At 43.9% G+C, this 19390-nt stretch overlaps 1 protein-coding gene across 1 annotated transcript in view; it reads right to left on the bottom strand.

Annotated features, from left to right (window-relative positions):
* LOC136017880 (acyl-CoA 6-desaturase-like) overlaps nt 1-19390 on the bottom strand; it is a 21664-nt gene continuing 2274 nt past the window's right edge. The window contains exons 2-12 of the mRNA XM_065686583.1: nt 15069-15179; nt 13491-13688; nt 12961-13062; nt 11936-12061; nt 10150-10210; nt 9593-9669; nt 9302-9399; nt 7804-7900; nt 5115-5194; nt 4051-4176; nt 1-2654 (exon numbers count right to left, since the gene is read on the bottom strand). Coding sequence (XP_065542655.1) covers nt 2603-2654; nt 4051-4176; nt 5115-5194; nt 7804-7900; nt 9302-9399; nt 9593-9669; nt 10150-10210; nt 11936-12061; nt 12961-13062; nt 13491-13688; nt 15069-15179 — 1128 coding nt within the window. The 3' untranslated portion in view covers nt 1-2602. The remainder of the gene's footprint in view (nt 2655-4050; nt 4177-5114; nt 5195-7803; nt 7901-9301; nt 9400-9592; nt 9670-10149; nt 10211-11935; nt 12062-12960; nt 13063-13490; nt 13689-15068; nt 15180-19390) is intronic.

Consider the following 19390-nt stretch of genomic DNA (forward strand, 5'->3'; position numbering starts at 1 on the left):
TCAGTTCTGATCATTACATTGTACAGCTTTTATTTTTGGATTTGAGCAACTGAACATTTTTCATGGAAAAGAATTCTTCAAGAGTCTGAAAGAAGCAAATAGCTGGGGGGAAGTTAATACCAAGATCTTTCCTGTCCCCCCTTTCTTCCCTTTGGAACCTTCTGCTAAGGTCTTGGGAAAAAATGCCCATTTGAGAGCTGGTCTTTCCTTCTGCAGATACTTGCAGCATGGTTGCTCTCCGTGAAGGTTTCAAGTTCTTCCAGCCATCATCAGTAGCAGTTGCTATCTTCTATTAGGCCAGGCTGTTGTACTGGGAGTTCTTCTGGGTTTATAGCAGAAAACCAGTCCTTACAGAAGACTGGTCAGCGGCAAGCAGCAAAGCCAAGCTGCTAAAGCAGGACTCTTTACCCAGGCTGAGCTACCAGTTTCACTAGGTATAAAAAGCAGTTTCCCATGAAGAAAGGTAAGAGAAGAGGGGACAGTGCTAAGGAAGAGGCATCTGTATTAAGAAATAAGAACTGGAGGGGTGAAAAAGTAAGAACTGGAGGGGTGAAAAAGTATGAACTGTCAGAAAAATAAGCTGAATATTTAAAAGATTGCATGCTGATGCTACTGTGTGCTTGTGGTCATCCTTGCTGGAGCAGAGACAGGGAGATACATTCAAGGAGTCAGAAAGAGATGCACGTATCAAGGCAGTCTTCATGTTAGCCACAATTCCAGGCTAGCTTGTTATTGCTTGTCTGGGATATCACAGCATCCAGAAGGATGTTATTGTTTATGATATTAGAAATCAATTCTGTAATTTGCTCAAAGTCAGTTTGAGCTTCAGACACCCCAGGGAGAGTAGCTTTTCATCCTAAGCATTCCTAGTCACCTTCAGGTATTGCCAGCTTAGGGGTGGGTGAGAACACCAGAACAAGCCCTCTACAAACCTTAAGTATTACTTGTTAGCTGAAGTTGCAGTCCTGCCTATGAATTTCTCATCTATAAGAAAAGATAAAATTTCCTCATTTCCAAAGAGGACAGGGGGGAATCCATTTACTGTTTGAATTGGCTGGCTCCAGTCTTGGGAGTTGTCTCTCTTCAAGAAGCATCTTGCTGATTCTGTGGGACTCTGTTAGCATTCAAGGATTTAATAGAGAAGATCCAGTTTCAGAGCTGAGCAAAGCAATGAGGCGTGCAAACTCCTAACTTGAGTATCCCTATTGTGTGTTTTGAGTGAGCAAGGGGGCAGCTGTTGGAACTGGAGATTGCTTTTGAAACCATGGTCCTTTAGCATGAGCTAATGGGTATGTGTATTCTGTTGTATTACAGCTGAGTCTAAAGCCCTTGATTTACTTGGGATCAGGTTGCCTGTTAGAGAAGCACCTGGAAGCTGTTAAACCGTATCTCCTGATAAGCCATGAATGGGTTTTGGTAGTTAGGGGTTGGGTAGAAAACAGAGTTTTAGTGTGTTAGAGGGTTCTCCAGAAGGTTTCATACTGCCAGCACAGCCTGGCCAGTTCTGGTTTCAGAAGGGCCAGGTCAAAGGGTTGGGCAGCAGCTCCCTTTGAAGGGAGAACTCCTTTTCTTGGCTGATTGTTCCCAAGAGAGGGGTAAACAAGTGCCACTGCTGCTGGCCTCTGACAAGCAGAAACAGGCTTGGTCTGTGCCAGGCATGTGCAGGAAGGCGGAACCGTGGGGTTCTGCAGCACGCTGAACTGCTCTGGTGTGAAAAGACCATTTGTGGTTACACTGGAGACATCACCAGCAATTAGTAAGTTTTCCTCTTATGACTTACATTGGTCTTTTGTGTAATTTATTGACAGCCATAATACTATGCCAGAGCTGGTGCTCATTAAAGAGACAATGTCTCCTAAAAGAGACATTTTGCTGTTTAAGCCCCAAGATCTTCTGTGGACCCCTAGAAACAGGGCCTGGTTGTAAAAATACAGCTATATTAACCCTGCTGAGAGGTGGTTAGACATTAGTTGTGCAGGGCCAGTATCACAGCTTTTACTAAAGTGATTAGAGAAAGGAAGGAGGGAGAGAAAGGAGGAAGCTGGGCTCTGGGCAGGGCTTATGGGCATCACAGCCCACCTCAGCTCCCTGTTGTGACGGTGAGCATGGACCCTTCATAACAAAATGAAACTCTTGGCTGAGGAATTCTTATACACAAAAGTGGGAAGGAAGAAAGAGGCAGAAGCTGACTGGGGTGTCCTTGGATTGCAAATGCACACTGAAGCCTAACAACACTCATAAGAGTGTCTGAATCAGGGGCTTGTGTGATTTAGGTAGAATTAGAATGAATTTTATGAACAGAAGCTGAAGGTTGGATATTAATGCCCCTTTTTTAAATACTTCTTCTCTCCATCCTCTCCCAGCCTTCCATTTTGTGCAACACTGGCATCACATTTCCTCTTCTGAAGCACATTTTAGATCTGTCTGGATTAAACTGGTTGCCTGAGCCCGTCCCCAGTAGCAGCTGCCAAGACAGGAAACTCCCCTCCAACTGTGCACGTAGATATAGACTGAGATCTGAGAGTAAAAGACATGTGTGATTTCAACCCCATACACCCCCCATCCCTCCCTGTCACTCACACCTCCCCATTAAGATTCATGTTCATTTATGGAGGTAGGCATCCAGCCATAGATCTCCAGATTTCTTTAGGGACCTGTGGAAAGAAAATGAAGAAAGGTTTTTTTGGTGTCTGAATTTTGCCTCTGTCCTTTTTTCCCTACAAAGAACCCTGTAACTGAACTTGAATATGAGCCTATAAGACACCAAATGTCTTTCCCCAGTATAGAAAGAAGAGCCAAAGTGAGCAAGAACTTCATCTGATGCTCACTCTGCTATTCATAGTCCCTCTGGCCCTGAATAAACAGCAGAGCAGAATTGCCTGTGCTTACCATGTTGTACCTCTGAAGGTGTTTCCCTGCTTCCCTCTGGGAATTCTCATACAGAATTTCCCATCTGCATCAGCTCTGCAGGTATTATGTGACAGATCTGAGCTGATTTGTCCCCAAAAGTCATAGAATCATAGAATGGTTTGTGTTGGAAGGGACCTTAAAGCTCCTCCAGTTCCAATCGACTGCCATGGGCAGGGACACCTTGCACTAGAGCAGGTTGCTCCAAGCCCCGTCCAACCTGGCCTTGAACATTTCCACTCTGACAAAAGCCTTCAATCAGGGCAAGTAATTGCTGAGATGGTTTGTGAGAACTCTTGCAGGGATGTGGGCACTATATGGGGGGATGCTGTACATCACCCCGCTGGGTCCCAGCATTGCATCCATTGTCCTGTGCTAACTGGATGAGAAGAGCAAAGGAGGTTTTGAACCAGTTTTCAGCTCTTCTAAATGGTGGGGCCAATCAGCTTTAATGTGTGTTTGCTCAGAATGGTTTGCAAGTGGAGATCTGGACTGCAGAACACTTTCTCATGTTCCCTATCCTGAATTATTCTTTTTTGAGTAACTGAGACAGAAACATTAACATACAGTCTGCCTAGCAAGGGCTATTAGGTTAGTCTTCAGCTGTGCCTATAGGGAATAGACCGTTGCTGCCGCAGGGCTCAGATGGGAAGCAGCGTGGTCTGTAATGAAACTCATTCCCCTTTGATTCATCTCATTTTGCAGCCTGAAGATATGCTGCCAGGTCCTAAAAGCGAGAGTCACCAGGTGTCAGAAGAGCATTTACAAAGAGTCTCTATTAGATGAGGTTAGCACTTACCTAAACACTAAGTATTCGGTACTTTGATAATAGTACTTTGGCTACAGAAGCTGCTCTAGGGGACAGTTTCTTCCCCCATCACCTATTGAAGCAGATTCCCTTCTGCTGTCACCTGATGTTAGTCCACTAAGTGGAGCTCTGTCATCTCTGCTGTGGGTCAACACTGCTGTGGCTGTTCCTTGGACTAGGATCCGAAGGTCAGTAACCTCATGACACTAGATTACAGCATATTGACATGGTATTTCTGAAGATTCTATAGTGTCCTGAATTCTCTGATCTAGAAAATACAGGATGTCCATGGAACAATGAATTACAAGCTGCAGATGATACTTAAAGGACCTTACCCAACGATGTCTACAAATGCTTTTCCAAGAGGCTTCTCCTCATACTGGACTCCATACTTGGCACATAATGACTTCACCAAAGGTTTTACCTTCCAGAAATTGTGCCGTGGCATTGTTGGGAACAGGCTTGAACAGAGAAAAGAGAAAACAAACCTGAGACCGAACTCAAGGGATGGGCACCTCTGGCTGCCTCCTCATAGAGGCTAATTATTGATGCCTTCTCCTTAAGCTGTATAAGCAAACAAGAGAGGTGCAGAGAGATACCCACACTTTACAGTCCTCTGTTTTTAAGGAGGCTTCTGAAAACTGAATGCTTTGATTCTCCTGCCATGCCTCAGAACAAAGCTGTGCTTAAGAAAGACAATGAAAGACAGTTTGTGCTGGAAGGGACACTCCAAGTGCAATACAGGGGAAGCAGGAGTGAGGAAACAGCCTCAGGCTCCTGGGATCCTGCCCATTTCCTTTGGGAAATACTAGATGTTTGTAGCTGAATTGAATTCCCAATGACATCCTTTCCCACCTCTGGAATCTCATGAAGCAGAGAAGCAGGTAAAGAAGGATTTGGGATCACCTTGCCCTGTGCTGTTCAATGCCCTTTTGCATTCAATGTTGTCACTAGCAACAGACTGTCCCTGTGGCCCTGGTTTTAATCTCTCTTCTGGAACCTGGTATCCAACAGCATGTGCACTCCCACACAGATGCCAGGTGCTGTAAAACACTGAAGTGCTTTAGGGGAGAGGAAGTTGGATATTCAAATTCCAGCAGTTAGCTTAGAATTTGAGTCCATACCATTGTAACTGGTAGATGTGTACCACTGACTCTCATTTAAACCCCAAATTGAAAGCGTGAAAGCTGAAGTATTTGGTAGCAGGAAAAGATGCCATGTCTGTAGTAGAAGCAGACTATGACCCCCAGTATTCTTGGCCTCTCTTTCCTTGGCATATGTTAGCACTCCAAAGATCCTGCCCCATCCCAGATGTGTGTCTTTAGCAGACTTTCACTACCCTCATGTCCTGTCTTGTGACAACCTGGTAGTGGCCAAATGATCCTGGGTCCATACTCACTGGTGCTCAATTTGGAAATTCAGGTGCCCGGTGAACCAGTCATTGAAGAAGGACTGCTCGATATTGCAGGTGGCTGCCATCTGGGAAAGCAAGAAAGCAGCCGTGAAGAGTAGTGAAGTCTCACCCTAAAATCAGGACAAGCTCCTCTTTGCCTGTGGCAGGGGCTGATCTGGGTCTTACTGCGCTACCGAGGTGTCAGAGTGCACAAGACTGCTGCTGTGAGGTAGCTGGTTGCAGCAAAGGGAGCTTTAATTCTCTTTTCAGGGCTTACTGACAACTGCTGGGCTGACCATGGTAAAAGAGACAATATCAGGAGCCACTTTATGGACATTTGGTGACAAGTAATTTAGCAGCCCAAGTATAGACTTATAAATCTCAGCCCCTTCCCTTTGAAAATCAGATGGTTAACAACAGTACCAAGGTGGAAAACGGGAGGAAAGTACACGGACACAGAAAGCTGCTTTCCAAATCCCATCTAGTTATTACCCACTTTGCCTTAAGTACAAGGTCTGAATATTCTGGAAATCTTAACTACTCTTGCTATTAATGATGGTAAAATCAGGTAGTCTTGCTTAAAATCCTCTTTTACTCAGAGTGGCTAAGCTGTGATTTCTACATCATAACCATAGGAGATGTATGCTCCTCACCCTTCCCAAGATGCATCTTAAAACCATATCAAAGAGGCTTATCTCCCTCTATCACAAGCACATTTTATCTTTCTTTCCCCATTTCTCTTTCTTTTATAAGCTCCCTCTCATTCTCACAACCTCTTTACCTACAAATTCCGGTTGCATAAGGTGCTTAAGCAAAAGCTTAAGGTGAACATCTGAATGCACCCAAGCCTTCAGTGAATCTATTCACATGCTTAATTTAAAATAAATGTGTAGGTGCTTTCCTAAACAGCGCTTTTAGCACCCTTTTCTGTGTGTGTGTTTTAGCATATTTAGCGCAAGGGAGAGCAACTGACTTTGAAACTTGACCTTCAAGGCCCTGTTAACAACTACAAATAGTAATTATATACTAGCTAAGAAAGATGATTTCTTCTCTCAACTCAGTTATACCAAATTCCTACTGCCAGTGCCAAAGTTGCTCTCATTATCGTCTAGGTCTGAATAGGACTTGGGGCACTGTAAATAAGAGGTATCCTTTCAGCAGGGTGGATTTACCTGCCCCTGAGGCATTAAAATGAGGTAGAAAGCAGCTGGTTTTCATTTCAATCCTTATTGCTGAAATATAAACTTGAGGAATATATTGAGCTCCCCTTCAGCTTTGATTTTCGTTGGGGCTCTTCTGTTTGCTCGTATGTATCTGCTGAAATACACCACACAGGAAAGCCAGGTCATGCTTCTTGAACCTGGTACTGCCTCAAATCTAAAGTAACCTTTTGATTGTCAATTTAATTACAGAATTTTAGATTTCAATGTCTTGATCAGTATTGCAGGCTTTGAGAGAACATCTTTCTGGTATGCAACATGGACAGAGACCATACACTAGTACCTGGCGGAAAGGTAACACATAGAATCATAGAATAGTTACGGTTGGAAAGGACCTTAAGATTATCAAGTTCCAGCCCCCCTGCCTTGGGCAGGGACACCTCTCACTAAACCATGTCACCCAAGGCTTCATCCAACCTGGCCTTGAACACCGCCAGGGATGGAGCACTCACAACCTCCCTGGGCAACCCATTCCAGTGCCTCACCACCCTAACAGGAAAGAATTTCCTCCTTATATCCAATCTAAACTTCCCCTGTTTAAGTTTTAACCCATTAGTCCAGCGCAGAGCCACAAAGATGATTAAGGGAGTGGAACATCTCCCTTATGAGGAGAGGCTGAGGGAGCTGGGTCTCTTTAGCTTGGAGAAGAGGAGACTGAGGGGTGACCTCATCAATGTTTACAAATATGTAAAGGGTAGGTGTCAGGATGATGGAGCTAGGCTTTTTTCAGTGATATCCAGTGATAGGACAAGGGGCAATGGGTGTAAACTGGAGCATAGGAAGTTCCACGTTAACATCAGGAAGAACTTCTTTACTGTAAGAGTGACAGAGCACTGGAACAGGTTGCCCAGGGGGGTTGTGGAGTCACCCACACTGGAGATATTCAAGGCCCGCCTGGACAAGTTCCTGTGTGATGTACTGTAGGTTACCCTGCTCTTGCGGGGGGGTTGGACTAGATGATCTTTTAGGTCCCTTCCAACCCTTGGGATTCTGTGATTCTGTGATTACCCCTTGTCCTGTCACTACAGTCCCTGACAAAGAGTCCCTCCCCAGCATCCCTATAGGCCCCCTTCAGGTACTGGAAGGCTGCTATGAGGTCTCCACGCAGCCTTCTCTTCTCCAGGCTGAACAGCCCCAACTTCCTCAGCCTGTCTTCATACGGGAGGTGCTCCAGCCCCTGATCATCCTCGTGGCCCTCCTCTGGACTTGTTCCAGCAGTTCCATGTCCTTTTTATGTTGAGGACACCAGAACTGCACACAATGCTCCAGGTGAGGTCTCACAAGAGCAGAGTAGTGGGGCAGGATCACCTCCTTTGACCTGCTGGTCACGCTCCTTTTGATGCAGCCCAGGATACGGCTTTCTGGGCTGTGAGCGCACACTGAAGCTGGCTCATATTAAGCTTCTCGTCTGCTCTCTATATGAATCTCTAATCCATTTTGGGGTGAATCAGGGTATCCTTTCCCTTCCCAATTACCTGAGAGCTAAGCCAGTCTCTGTGCTTTTCGGAATCAATTTCCATTGGAATGTGATTCATCTGCGTGACCCACACAAACCAGTGACTCTCCAGAAACCTTCCAAACAAACAGGCAAGAAAGCAGAACAATTTATATTGCAGATGGGGATAAGAGGTAAATAGAGTGGGCTTAACAGGAAGAATTTCTCTGAGGTATTGAAGTAGATACCTCTCTTTATGTGCCAACCAGAGTGAATCGCTTCTGTGATGGGTTTCCCAGAACCTGGAATTCTCTGAACTCTCTTCATCTTTCCCATTGCTTGATGGATATACAGTCACTTCAAAATCCACCTGCCCATTGGTGTTGGCTTTCTGAGTGTTAAGGTCAGCACACTGGAGCTCCCAGCTTCCCTTTGCTTTCTCAATACCTACAGTGTTAAGTCTTAACTTTGCCCTGGCCTGGCTACCACCTTAGAGCACTTGTTTATTGCTTATGGTATATAATTGCATTTTTAGCATCTGTATAGTCTACAGAAATGCCCTTTGTTCGCTTTATCTAAAGCAGTTTCTCTATGCTGAGAATTAAATTTATGCTGACAAAGTAGTTGTCCAGAAGCATCCTTGTTCTAGTCTTTAGGCTTGTTTCTGAAAGAGCATTTGATCTGAATTTGCAATTTTGCCTCTTGTACTTTTAGCAAAAGCATAGAAGTTTGGGGAATAATGGGTCAGTTGTAAGTTTTTTAGCTTGATTTCAGACTGAAAAGGTTGGCTGGGCACTTCATGTGTGTCTTTTCAATCTCTTTTCCTTAGTTCCAGAGCGTTTTGAAACTGTGAAAACTGAAGCTACAGACATTAGACCTTGTGAAGGCAGAAGTTCTAATATTGTGAAGGGTTTTTGTACATTTGTTGTAATTTCTTTTACTCAAAAAAGGTACTTTAAATTTTGGCTCGAGAAAATGTTTTTCACTGTGATCAAATGTTTCCCTTAAAACTAGTGCTGACTGTGGGACTAAATGCTATCCCTTAGTACTAGCCAGTGTACAGGCCATGCAGTCTTCCACAATGGGAGAAGCAGTGAGCATTTCTTTTGCAGGGGAAGCACATGCAGTGCTCAGGAGGGCTCTTGAATCACCTTCCCAGTAAGCTGGGAAGAAAGTGGCCTGAGGCACTCTGGAAGGGTCCAAATTTGACCAAAGTGGAAAAAAATGCATACGTGTGTTGGGATCAGGCAGCATGTGAGAATAGGGAACAGGGAAAGAAGGGAGAATCCTGGCTGGATCATCACAAGGGAGGAGATACAGGCAGGGAAAGATGCTGAGCACCAAAACCAGCTCTGCTGCAGGGAGGTAGAACTGGGAGATGATAAGAGGAAAGTGAAGCAGTGGGAATAGCAAGATAACACACAGTGAGGTCAATGACTGCAAAGAACCTAAAATGCCTGTGGGGTACAGCAGAGCTGAGCCAGTTCATCTGGCACTGGAAGGAGGGGACAGCAGCAGGGATGCCCTTTATCTCCTACCTGACAAAAGTGAGGAGAAACAGGGATCCCAGAACGCCATAGAATGGGATGTATGTGATGAAGTAGCGTATGTAGTAGCTGATGGCCCAGGCTAGGTCCTAGGGGAAGAGAGAAGACATTAGGCATCATTTTGCCTATCTCATATAACATGTCCTTGTTGGTGATGTTAGGGACACTGGGTGACTAATGCACCAGAGTGTGATTCCTGCCCACTGGCCTCCCTCCCTACTCGAGTGTGATTTCTTACGAGCCAACCAGACCCCATGAAGATCTAAGGCACATTTCACTCACCGCCCAGAACCTGCGCTTGATCATGGTCGAGATGATTTGGATTTGGAAATACACAGGGATGAGCAGGGGTGGGAAGACTGCAAAGCAAAAGGAAAGGTTTTGGCCATCAGAGGGGTGGAAAAGTGTGTGACGTGAGTGAGCAGTGATATAGGACTGGCTCTAGGGAAACCTAGGATTTCCTAGGGTTAGGAACTGGTTCTGGTTCTGCCTTGCACTGGTGAGAGCAGTGACGTGGTTGCCTTTCTGTGAAGAAAGGAGGCTCTGCTGCACACCCATTCATCTTGACTTATCAAAGAGCAATGGCAACATGCATTTTTCCCATGGAGCTTCTCACACAGAAGTTATTTCCCAGTCTTAGCTGGGAATTGCCATGCTGGCAATGTTCAAGGTGCTTGGTTATCACTGAAGAATACACTAAACTGATTTTGGGACCTGCTCAGGGTATAGTGGTGCTGAGGATGAGTTGAGACTTTAGGAGTTGCTCTGCTAACACAATAGGGGCTGGAAAGGTCCACTGGAATTCAGGGAAAAAGGAAGAGTGCAGGGCAGATACTCACTGAGGAAAAAGTACTCATGCTGGTGATTGTAAGGCAGGTACTTCAGCTTCTTCTTGCCATACTGCAGAACACAGAGGAGAAAGCTCAGGCTTGGATTGTGACACATGAAAGAGAAGATTCTCTGCAATACTTCTTTAGTTATTGAGTGGAGAGTTTTGCCTAAATTCCCACCACCATGTGTTTTTGTATGGTTTAAATACATCAAGTTTGTAATTGTGATAGGTGTAAATCCCTTTAAAAAGTCTTTTAGCTTTATATGAATATAATTTCTATTGTATTTTTGCAGGTTCCCATTTCTTTTCAGCACCCAGTCTCCTAACCTCATCTCTATAGTGAAATATCTGCAGCTATATGTATGTGTCTGTTTTGAGCTGCAGGAGTGATCACACAAGGAGCTAATGCATGGAGAATCTGGATTTCTTTGAACCTGCATTTTTGCTTCCAGCGTAACAACTTCTCCATCAAGGAAAGTCTTATAGCACCAAGACATCAGGCACATCATTCACTCTGGTCTGGGCTCTGAAATGCTGTCTTTTTAGCATCATCTGGAAAAGGGTTATATGCAAGTATGAAGGAGCATTGGGATAGACTGATGCTGGCCTAATTTTTCATGTATTTTATAGGAAGAAGATCCAGTTTTCCTTGTCATAAATGTTCATATCCTTAGATTTTCCTGTAAGTGCTGCAACCATGGTCTGCTTTAAAACCCAGTTAGCAGGCACAAGATTTACCAATGGGCTGTAACCACACATTTAAGATTGAGATACTGATTTACATCTTCCTGATAGGGGGCTTTTTTACACCCCAGGAGAAGGCTTTCATTTTAGTCACATAGAAGAGCCCTTCTGCCTCTTGAATATTCTGTGTGCAAGACATTCTCTATACATGTCCATATACCAGTGTCTATGCCCCTACATGTTTCTGGAGTTACTTTCTCAACAGTACAAAAGCTGGCTGAGAAACCCTTTTTATGTTGTCTTTGCTGCAAATGTTTCTGTGTTTTGTGTTCTTTGGTTTGTTTGTTGTTTTTAAAACCAGAGATCTTTATTCCATTGCAAAAAAGACCATGGATGATACATGGTTTAAGTGCTTTGTGTAGGTTTTTATACAGTAGATGATAGTAAATATTTCAGCTCTAGAAGGACAGATGGAGTTAAAATCCCTTAATACAGCCTGTTACTCCATGTGCACCATGTCAGTATGTAGTTAATGTAAGAAAGAAAGAAGTTACTGCTAATGCAAGCAACATCCTCTTAACTGCATGGCAAAGGCTTTAGTGGAGAGGACCTTGTACAGATTGTTGGGGGCAGAGCAGGGTTGACTAATATTGGAAGATATTTTCTGTGGAAATGGAAGATCAGTTTTGGAATGTTGTTGATGAAGTACTGAGGAACACAATATTTTCCTCTCATGTTGGTATTTCAAGCCAACGGGATGAAGTTGTCTTTAACGGTTTTCTACTTTCTTTCCGATCCCACCTTACTGCTTTTCCCAAGCTAACCCAAAACACTTCCTCCTGTGGTTAGTATAGGCAATGGATAGGGAATGATACAGTCAATCTTGCTCTTCAGCCCAAGGACTGGGAGGGTGTGATGGCAAGCACCTATCAGACAACATTTCATCAGACAGACAAAATCCCTGGATGAAGCATTTCCCTTTCCAGTATTCCTGTAAGTCTTGACTGTAAGTCATGCCTACCAACACTAGCCAGCTCCTGGTTTTGCACAAGCATTCTCTGAAGCCCTTTAGAACAACGGTTTTCCACGGTTTACCCCCTTTCCCTTACCTCAACAGGCTGTGTATCTCCAAGGACAAAAATATGCAGCATGTTCACATCTGGGTCCTTCTTGAATATGTTGGGCTTGGCGTGGTGTTGGAAGTGACGATGGTTCCACCAGTTTGCAGAGGCACCCTGGGCAGATACAAGACCATAGGAAACTACAGTTTCTCTAATGGTAGGATTACCCGTTCATTAATATAAACTACAGTGGTGCAACTCAGATTATGGGCAAGCTCTTATACGGTTTTGAGACAGCAATAAGCAGTAAGTGGCCAAGATGTCAGTTGCTGTGAGACTCCTGGATTCAGAGGGCTGCTTTACCTTAACTAGGGATCATCCAGATTGAAAGAACAGGGAATAAATACACTCTGAGTTGCATGTCACCATATCTTCCCACATATGATGTTGCTATTAATAGCTGTTATTAGTTGTTATTAGTATTCATGGAATTATAGAATCATTTAAGTTGGAAAAGACCTTTAAGATCATCAAGTCCAACCATTAAACTAACACTACCAAATCCACCATTAAACCCTCTTGCTGTCTTACTAATTATTGTACTGGTTTCTCTACTGGTTACTCTACTGGAACCAGACAAGATGAAGTGAGTTTGAGAGAAGGGGCAAAGCTGTGTCCCCCCTCTGCAAGCTCCTCCTGAAGGCAGATGCTGAAAAGCCCAGAATGAGGGTAGAAGCTGATAGAAGTTCTGAAGACATCTTGAATGGATGGTGGAGAGCATGGTGAAAACATGACAGGATGTTAAAACACGGTTTTATGCAATGTAAATAAGCTTTGTCCCCAGATGCCATAAAATGGTGCAGTTCCACTGAACCCTGTGGAACTGCTGTGTTCTGGAACAGCTATGATTAGGATCCCTTATCTCTTCTGCACAACAGCCCCATGTGCAGTGGTCACTAACTTCTCCACTGTGCACCTATAGAAAGACTTAGAGCTGCAGTTTCCTACTTTAATGTAGTCAAAGTGACTACATAGTTGTTTCCACAGTGAGCTGGGTCCATGAAGTCCTTTACCTTCAGGTGTCCAATGACAAATTTGTGGACGATGTGGTTCCACGAAGACTTCTTAAAGACAGAGAGGTGTCCAAAATCATGTTGCAGCCACCCTGCCTGGGCCTAGGATGAAGGGAAATCAAATGTTTGAAATCAGAGTTAAGCACAAAAGGAAACTGAGATAGAAGACTAATTTTGAGTGTAAGGAAGAGAGGGAAATAACTGAAGCGAGAAGGTGAAGATCTCAGTTTTCATTCTGGAGGAGAACATAGAACCATAGAATCATTGTTTGGAAAAGACCCTTAAGATTGTTGTGTCCAACCATAAGCCTAACACTACCAAGTCCACTAACATGTGGAAGGAAAGGCCAAAGAGCTGAGAAAAATGTGTGAGCAACCATCATCAGCGGGTAGGGGTGGCCAGATGCCACTGGCACCACAGTGGCAGGTATGTTGGGAATGGTTTTCACTGGTATGAATGTTCTGCTCTAGTAACTGGCCTTTTCTGAATGATTTGAGGAGCCAATATGCTCTGTGCCCACTATTTCTCACCTGGCAAGTTGTAAGGATGCAGGAGAGGATGAGAGTTGTGATCCAGCCATTACCAAAGTATGAAACCATTAACCAAGCCAACACTTCCATTACAATAATATGGCCCAAGTAAAGAGAGAAGAACAAAGGACTTGCTCTGAACAAGTCCATGTCCTCTACCGTCTTCCTCAGGGTCCGGAAATCCTCCACCAGCTGGGACTGCAAATAGACATGGAAGACACAGTGTGAAGCTTATAAGTAAATCTGAATGAGCCTAAGGAAGCCGAAGGCTAAACTCCATGCTAAGCATCCTGGCTGCTTTTTGTGTTGGTTGGCTTCTCCAGAAGTAAGGAAGAACCTGCCTCCATATTCACCCTGTATTCTAGCTTTTCATAGCACTGCCCTATGAATAAACATCCTGGCTGGTCTGAGCCCACATCCTGACCTTTTGCACCTTGAGCTAAGAGAGTAATTCAAGCCTTCTGCTGTGAATCAGCAGCACTACCTGGCTGTCTTGAGAGTTACATCAGCTGATGACTCTCATCTGAATGAGCTTTACAAGTACTAAAGAGATGGCTGGAGAAAGAGATAATGTGGTCCTATTACTTATGCATAATTCCAGAGCTCTGATGATTAGCACTCAATATCAGAGCACCTGTTATCTATTTAATATGTGGGTCAGGTACTATGCAATCATTCAAGAAGAGCATTCCTGGGTTAATGCACCATTGTCTCTTCTACTGTGAGTGATACAGATATATCATAATCATGGCTAGTCACAAACAAGGGGACAGGATTGAGTTTCACGGCAACAGCTAATCATGCCATGCTCTGTGCCTGAATAATGCATGAACAGACTGTCTGGGAGGGATACAGAGCTGCCCTGAGGATGCTGAGTGTGAAAAAAAGGTACTTGCTGCTTTGCTGCTCCTTAAGCACAGCCACCAAAATGAGACATTGCTTCTCCTAACCCATAGGTGTCTACTGCTCATGCCATGCATAGCACAAATGTGGCCGCTCTCCAGAGCTTTGCTGGTACTGGTCTCAGCAGGATAAGCCAGTTTGAGTCTCAAATACGTGTTTTCCTAAGCTAATCTGTCAAGGGAGCTGCAGAGTGAACAGTGAAGAGATTTGAGTTGTGTTGAGGTGCTGAGCAATTTTTCTGGAAGTCTTTTCAGATTTCGCTGCCTACTCCTCTCCTTTCCCCATAACAAGCAAGTGGTGATAAGTGTTTTAGAGCTCGGTCACCAGGGAGGGAACAGCAGAAGGGACACCAAGAGGTGATGCGCATTTCCCAGTCTACATGTCTCAGTTCCCATTTCCCTTCAGTATGAGATCAAGCCAGCCTGGATTCCTGGATTGGGCTACTAGAAAGGGAGAGGAAAGGCTTGTACAGCCAGTCTGAATGTGTCACTTCCCTTCCACACGCTTTTAATCCGTACTGGGATGTGCACATTGCTACATGGAGATGTTCAGTCATGGACCACTTTTCTCCCTCTCTGGAGCTTTATAATCTGCCTCTGACCTGGAGGACTTCCCAAAAGGAACAAAACAGGGAACATGCCCATCAGAACCCCCAGCTCAGAAACAAATACTCACGTTTTTATCTCGGTCCTGGCTAGGTTCCCCTGGAGCAAGCTCTCCAATAAGTAATGGCTTGAGAAACTTCTGCACCAAGGTTGGATTGATGTGGAAAGCCTGGAATGCATCCTGGAGTGGGAATAGGAGTAATTGTGTGAGATTCAGGAGTAAGCTGTTGCTTCCTACTTTCGTCATTCCCATCCATATCCAGCACTGTCCTTCTCTGCAATCATTCCCACTATGTTACTGTGAAAGAGGTGTGTCAGAGTGGCTTTCACCTCTGTTATCATTGTCAGTGCAGTACTTCTACTAAACGCTGATGAATTTGCCTATCTAATAGCAAGCAAATGGTGAGACCTGGGATGTTACCTAGCCATACTGTGAAAAGCACCACAAGAAATGTTTTCTAAGCAACTAAATACCTAAATCCTGTTAATTCCCTTAGAAGGTGGTAGGCAGAGAGGAATTCATGCAAATCCCCACAAGAATATAAATACCTTTTCAAAGTCTGCCTGGAGGAGGCAATTCAAGAGAGGGGGTGACTGAACCTGGACATGACTGCAGATACATAAAGTATCGCTGGACGGTTTGGCCAGATCTGCAGAGGCACTAACATAGCTAAGAAAAAAGTGGTGACTCCTCATTTTAGAGACTGCCTTTCTCCTTTTGTTCTCTAAGATGAGTAACCAAATGCTACCTTTCTTTATTCTAGAACCATATTCTAGATATACAGGCAATTCCACTTCCATGCAAGTCCGAGTAAAATGTCTTAGAAAGGAATCAATACAAAAACTCTGTTGTATACCAAAGCTTTAAAACAATTGCTTTAAAGTGCTTGTTACCAAGCTTTGCAGTGGCTAGGACCACATTCAAAAAGAGACCTACACCATAAAGCAACTTTACTCACACTGTGAATAATGCTAAGCAGGTTGAAGAGATTACAGTTATCAATACATATTATAAGACTTCTTGTCATTTCTACTGTGCTGTGGTATATGGCTGCTTGTCCCTAGAAGAGGCTCATTAATCTTTTGCAAGGCTGCTTCTATATTTTCTATTCAGTGCATGTCTTGAATATTGGGTACATTTTACTGAAGCCCCTCCAACATGTGATAAGGGATGTAAATAATGTGTTGAGTTTCAGCAACAGAATCTAATTGGGGGATGAAACTCAAGGTTGAGGAAACCTGTGAAATAAATCCTGTGCCCATACAATCCTGAGACTGAAAGAGCAGGAAACACAGATGGAATATTATTTTCCTTACTTATTTTCAAGACTTCTAACAGGAAAGGACAACATTTTGGTTGTAGCGTTTTTTGGATCTTGGCATTCATGAGTTTGCCTGGCTCTTCTTTTTCTGTACTCCTTCCCCTTTCCACACGTTTTCTGCCTACCTATGTCCTGCAGATGCCTGATGGAAGCATTTATTTGATGCATCTGCTGCTAGTAGTGAGGTCTTGCCTACCTTCCTTTCACATGGCTTGAATTCTAGTCCCAAATACAGTGGTAGGAACAGAAAGTTGACCAAGATCAGAAACTATTACTCCATCCACATCCTTTTCTTAACTACACAGAACTGGAGTTAACTCCAGAAATTCACCTAGGAAATGTATAAAGATGTAATTCCATGTAGTGCTAAGACTGGAACGTCAAAATCAGTCAAAACCAGAAGTAAGGAGTACCATTCTTCAGCCTTTCCACCATTGTCTCATTGCCTAACAGCTGTAGAGACCAACCGAAATCTCATTTCTGGTTCTAAACACAAACTGGTCAGTATTCAGTGTTTCCACCTTACCCTTCTGAGAGTTGACCTAGATCAAAAGTCTGGCTCTGGTGTTCAAAAATACCAGTCAACAACCTCGGTCCCAAAGTCCACCAAAATCAACAGGAACTTTCACCTCATTCCAAGACTATGGATTGAGCTTTGGAATAATACCCTGACCATAAAAGTTTTGCTGTGGGAGGTATATAAGGAGGGAGAGTGAAAGCTGATCTCAGCCATTTAACTTTAAGTTAAAGAAATGATATACGAGAAGTTACAGCTGCAGCATTGGCAGGGGGGTGAGGGGAGAGAAGAGCTACTACAGGTGCAGGACAGAAATAAAACCCTGGGGAATGGTTTAAAGATTAAAAAAGCCATAAAATGCCAGAGTCTGGGGGAAGAAAGAAGGGGGGGAATGTCATTTCAATGGCAGAGGCAAATTGAAATACCAGAAATGAAACTGAAGTGCACTTTTTCTGTAAAGCACCAGATTTTCCTCATGCCAGTACCCAAACTATCCCCTTTGAGAACCAATTTAACAGACAAAGTGATCCCTGCTGCCACAGAGAAAGGTTTGGGTCAATGTGTCCATGTTCTCTCATGAGGAGTGCATCACTGGTAAAACTTAGCCTGGCACAAGTGAGACTTTTTGACTTCATTGGGTTAGCCTCTGGTGTTACTTTATTGGTGCCAAAATGAATGAGCAAAGCTGTTTCCAGAGCTGCAGACAACTGGAATTTCCCATCCAAAGAAATACTTGTCCCAAGTCACCATATTTCTTCTCTACTTTGAGGAACCCAACTTGCTTTACCATGATTTATGCATACTTTCCCCTCTCTGGTGCTACTATCACAGCCCATCTGAGGTTAAGGAACACCATCCTCTCCCTTCTACAGAGGTAATAATACACTAAAGGCCTGACTTGCACAAAGTTACAACTGGTAGCAGACCAGTCTTGAGCCTTTTTCACTAGTCCTTCAGTTACTCCAGCATTTTCAGCTCTGGAACCCATAAATGCCACTGAAATGTGTGAGCAGAAAGAGTTGGGAAGAGCTAACTGTACCTGCTGCAAGGTTTTGCAATTTGGGGCAAAAAAAGGGAAAAAAATGGGAAAGAGGGAGAGGGTGAACACATGAGAAGCATTACAGAATGTTGATTCAGTATTATTTAAACTAAAGAAAAAGCCTTTGGAGGTCTGACCAGGTATTGCCTGGAGATCTCACTGATTCATGTTGTATAAATTGGGGTTGACTCAGAACAGCAGCTTCTGCCTGACCACCTAGAAGGTACGTTTGTCTACCTGGGGCCTCCCTGTCAGTACCCATCTGTTTTCTAAACATGTTTATAAATGCTCTGACATGACTTTCCCAGGGAGAGTTCTGCCTCTGAACTCAATACCCTCACTTTTTATGGATGGGATGAAAAGTAAAGGTTGGAACTGGTCAGAAATGCCATCATGCACATCAAAACACAGTTGTTACTCAAAACTACACTACTATCTTCCACTTCCATCACAAGCCTACACCATGGAGGAAATGCTGGCAGCAGGGAAGTTTTACCTTCACTGACAAGTAGTACACACGTATGTCATTGATATATGTAGGGAATGGGCTTTTCCAATATAGCCTCCAAGCAGGAGAAAAACATCACCTGAATACTCTTACCATCATCACACAGGATTGCTTTTTATTAGCTATATCTCATACATCTCCTTCACTAATAGGTCCCGAATATAAGATACTACCTGAATTTTGGAATTGTCCTCAGTTCTGTTCTAAAGAGCAAAAGGCATAACATAGTCTTTGGGAAATACCATATGATATTTACATCTGACCTCCCAACTTTGTGGTCTACTGGCTAATAAGCTTTGTATTATTGAGGTATGAACTGTACGTGAGCTTTTGAAGTGCTTAGTGCAATCAGTACAAGGATGTTCTTTCACATCCTTGAACATCTCTGGAACAGAGAGACTGCAAGGTGCCTTTGCACACTCTTGCCTTCATTTTCTGAAGGCAACTGTGCATGATGTGATACCAGGACAGGTTGTCCCACAGTAGTATGCTGTCTCAGTGTGTTAAAAGTATGGCTGAAAATGAATGAACGCTCAGTGTTGTTAGTATGTGCAGGGGAAATTTATGCATAAGCTAGCATGGAAACCCCTAACCTGAGCTGTGCATACAGAACATGACAGCTATCCTGGAAGCTTCTCAGCTTGTCCTGTGAGCATGCTGAGATGAATTAGCTCATGTATCACCAAGCAAGATAGAGTGGCCAGGCACAGGTATAGAGCTCAGTGAGTGTTTCAGTGGGCAGCTTGTAGTAAATGGATACACCCTATCCTCTCGAAGACTGGTAAATGGACAAGATGCTGAGGTTTTACCCTCCAATACCTAAAGGGAACCTACAAGAAAGCTGGAGAAAGGCTTTTTACAAAGGCATGTAGGGACATGACAAGGGGGAAGGGCTTTAACCTGAAGAGCTTAGATATTAGGAAGAAATTCTTCAATATGAGGGTGCTGAGGCTCTGGCACAGGGTGTCCAGAGAAGCTGTGGCTGCCCCATCCCTGGCAGTGCTCA

The sequence above is a fragment of the Lathamus discolor genome, chromosome 6, assembly GCF_037157495.1.
Source record: "Lathamus discolor isolate bLatDis1 chromosome 6, bLatDis1.hap1, whole genome shotgun sequence".
In the NCBI taxonomy this organism is placed as follows: domain Eukaryota; kingdom Metazoa; phylum Chordata; class Aves; order Psittaciformes; family Psittacidae; genus Lathamus; species Lathamus discolor.